Source organism: Phragmites australis, chromosome 8 (genome assembly GCF_958298935.1).
Source record: "Phragmites australis chromosome 8, lpPhrAust1.1, whole genome shotgun sequence".
NCBI lineage: Eukaryota > Viridiplantae > Streptophyta > Magnoliopsida > Poales > Poaceae > Phragmites > Phragmites australis.
The window spans coordinates 24,905,535-24,908,706 of record NC_084928.1 but is presented as its reverse complement, the minus strand read 5'-3'; the positions used below and the strand labels follow the sequence as shown (position 1 = coordinate 24,908,706).

At 48.6% G+C, this 3,172-nt stretch overlaps 1 protein-coding gene across 1 annotated transcript; it reads right to left on the bottom strand.

The window, feature by feature from the left end:
* Window positions 1-637: 637 nt before the first annotated feature.
* On the bottom strand, window positions 638-1,509 carry LOC133925900 (uncharacterized). The gene has a single exon (XM_062371644.1). The coding sequence runs from the start codon at window positions 1,465-1,467 to the stop codon at window positions 1,087-1,089; it is 381 nt and encodes a 126-aa protein (XP_062227628.1). The 5' UTR covers window positions 1,468-1,509; the 3' UTR covers window positions 638-1,086.
* Between the last annotated feature and the right edge of the window lie 1,663 nt (window positions 1,510-3,172).

Here is a 3,172-nt window from a genome sequence, read left to right as displayed (position 1 = left end):
GAACATGAGATTTGAATTCCGGCAACAAACTGAAGCACTCAAATTTGTACTCGACATGCATGCACATGAAGCGTACGGTACCTTAGTACTACCGCGACGGTCGAATCTAAACTACGACCGTGAAGACGACGACGTGCGTGGTTGGAATACTCGCCGACGACGGAACGCCGTCGTCGATTAGTCAGAGCAACCACGTAATCAGTATATAATCCAGAGAAGCGTTGCTGTCTGTGTTGAAAAAGCCGCTGAGACCGAAACATGACGTCCGCCATCCATTCCGGTTTCCCCGGACGTAAACGAACGATTGACAGCGCCAGAGGAACTCCAGCTACCCATGCCAGACATAGCACTGGAAATTTGACCTGCTTATCTTCTGTAATACAACTTCATTTTATAAAGGGAAATTCACTGGAATTGAGCCAAATTTGCAGTGTTATGTCTGGCATGTATTTACAAATCTTTCTTTTACAAAACTGGGGCATTCCGGACACGTACATACATGAATTGTGCATGCTGAATGCCTCGGTTCAATCATATTAGTGGCAAACTGGCAATCGGCAAATTAGCCGCACATGCACTTGAGATGGAACGAAGACTACATAGGAGCAATACGCACAACTTGAAAAAGGCAAAACAGTTAACATAGTAAGATTGCACCACACTAAGTTGAGCTGAGAATATCACTGTCATGGCGAAGCTCTCCCAAGTCTTCACCACTAGCTAGAAACAGGGGAGGACGAACCAGATTCAGGGCCGGGTTAAATTACAACAGAGGGCTTTAGTTGCCATCTCACCGCTATTTAAAAAAAAAGCGAGCGAAAACGAAGAACTGAAGCTGGTAAAAAGCCTAAAAGGGGAAAAGCAAAAGAAGATACTAAATAAGCAACAAGAGATCTACTATACTCTACAGAGTCCATACAGCACAGAATGGTAGAAGTAGCAGTCTTACAAGGCCCACTCCATTTGCAAAAACCATCAAGAAGCCTCTCCATCGATCGATTCAAGCATCAGCAGCAAGCAAGAACGCCCTACACGCGCGGAGGATATCTCAAGCTAACAGCTTCCGATCTCAGTCAGTCAGTCTAGCTAGGTAGCGGCGGTCTCCAGGCACTCGAGGATGCTCTCGAGGCGTGGCCGCCACCCGCCGCCGTCCTTATCGGCGCAGCGTGTGGCGCCGGCGCCCTTGATGGCCCGCATGTGGTGGAGCACGTCCTCGAGGCGCTGCTCGCCGCTCTTGAGATGCGCCATGAGCCACTCCAGCTCCCCGCGGGTCAGCACGATCTTCAACTTGAGCCCCTCCGCAGCCGGCGCCTCCTCATCCGCTGCCGCCTCCTCCTCCTTCTCCTCCTCCTCCTCTTGCAGCACCTGACTTATCCTCCTCATCTCCGAGAGGCTTTCTGCCTCCTCCTCGGGCATCATGTCGACGCGCTGCCTCTGTTTTGAGGCCTTGTTGAGGCAGTTGCCCATGGCCGTCGATCGAGAAGAAGAGCAAAGCTTTGTATGTGTGTTTGTTTGGCTAAGAGGTGGGAGAAAGGGTGGCGCGGGCCGTTTTATAACGCAAACAAAGGTTGGTAGCGTGCGTGCGTCCATGGGTGGGGTCCGCGTCGAAAGGGCACGGGGGAGCATGCAGCGTGGTGCGTGCACATGGTGGGGCCGGGGATTGGTGGCTGGGGTTCGTTGGGTGCGTGCAGGGCTGGCCCCGAGCATCCCAGCCGGCACCGCACGCTTTCCGGCTGGTCCCGGCCGTGTCGGTCGTTAAGCGAGGTGAGGTTACTTTTTCATCGATCAGCTTGTGGGGTCAGTCACAAGATCATCTTCGGGTATTTAGTTTTCCTAGAATGGGGTCGTCGTCAATGATTTATTTGCTATGGGTGGCCGAACTTTATATAACTACCTAGCCAGTTACCATTATTCCCAGCATCACGCGTACATGTAAAAATTAATAAGTAGGAAATTTAAGTTGGCTCTGTTTGAGCATGTCAGCTTGATACTCCAGTGCTACGTCTAAACCCTAGCCCTGTCACGGCGATTTAGGGTTCGAACGCGAGCGGAATTTCGTATCCTTCGCAGGAAGGGATTTGTATCCATCTGGCTTATGATTGTTGCCGATGAGGATCCTTCGATTTGGATCTCCGTAAGCTGGTTTCCATTTTGATTATGGGGCAGTGTTATCTGGGAGTCACACGTCTCTGCGACTATTTATAGCTGGCAGAGAGAGGTCTTTGTGAGTTCATCTACTTCGGTTTCTTTTGCCTGATTCGTTTGGCTCTGATGTTTTCCTTGGGTTTCTGCCTAGCTTCTCATTGTGATGGGGTGATCAAGGGGTCCTCATTGTGGAGGCTACCACCCAAAGCCATGATCGGTGTTGGTGTTCCTAGGGTTCATCGATGTTACGAGATGGCAAACACCAGGCAACAGATGTGATCGCAAGGGACATGAAGGTGAAGAGGGTGCAAGGGAGGCAAGGGGCACTATGTAAGAAACCAGCAAAGGAGACATCACATTAGTGACGGCTGCTTAATGCGCGTCACTAATGTCATATTAGTGATGGGTCCAATAAGGACACGTCACTAATGTATCTTCTGATTAGGACCAGATATAGATCCGTCATTAGTGTTCCTAGGGTTCATCGATGTTATGAGATGGCAAACACTGGGCAATAGATGGGATCGGGCAACAAGGGACATGAAGGTGAAGAGGGTGTACGCAAGGGAGGCAAGGAGATGTGTAGAGAACATGATCCTTTTAGGACATATATATGATTTTTGTGATTAATGATAATATAGTTACTGTGACTAATATGTTTATCAAGTATATGCTTTAGTAGGTCTCATGGATACTATACATGAAGAAGCAACTGAAGTTAAACTCAAGAAAGTTTGAATTGAATGAGTTCAGAAAAAGTTATTAACACCGGATGGTCCAGTGATCTGAAAGTCACACACACCGGAGTATTTTTTAGCTTAGAGGAGAAAATAAAAACTACACTAGATGGTCTGGTACTCAACAAGATGTTCACACCGGAGCATTTCCCAGCAGGAATATTTTGGTGCAGAAGATTTGTACACACCATATGGTCTGGTGTCCTAAAGATCTACACGTCAGACAATGAACGGTGTAGAAGAAGTGGCTCGGTCGGCTGAAGAATACATACCGGATAGTTAGGTGATGG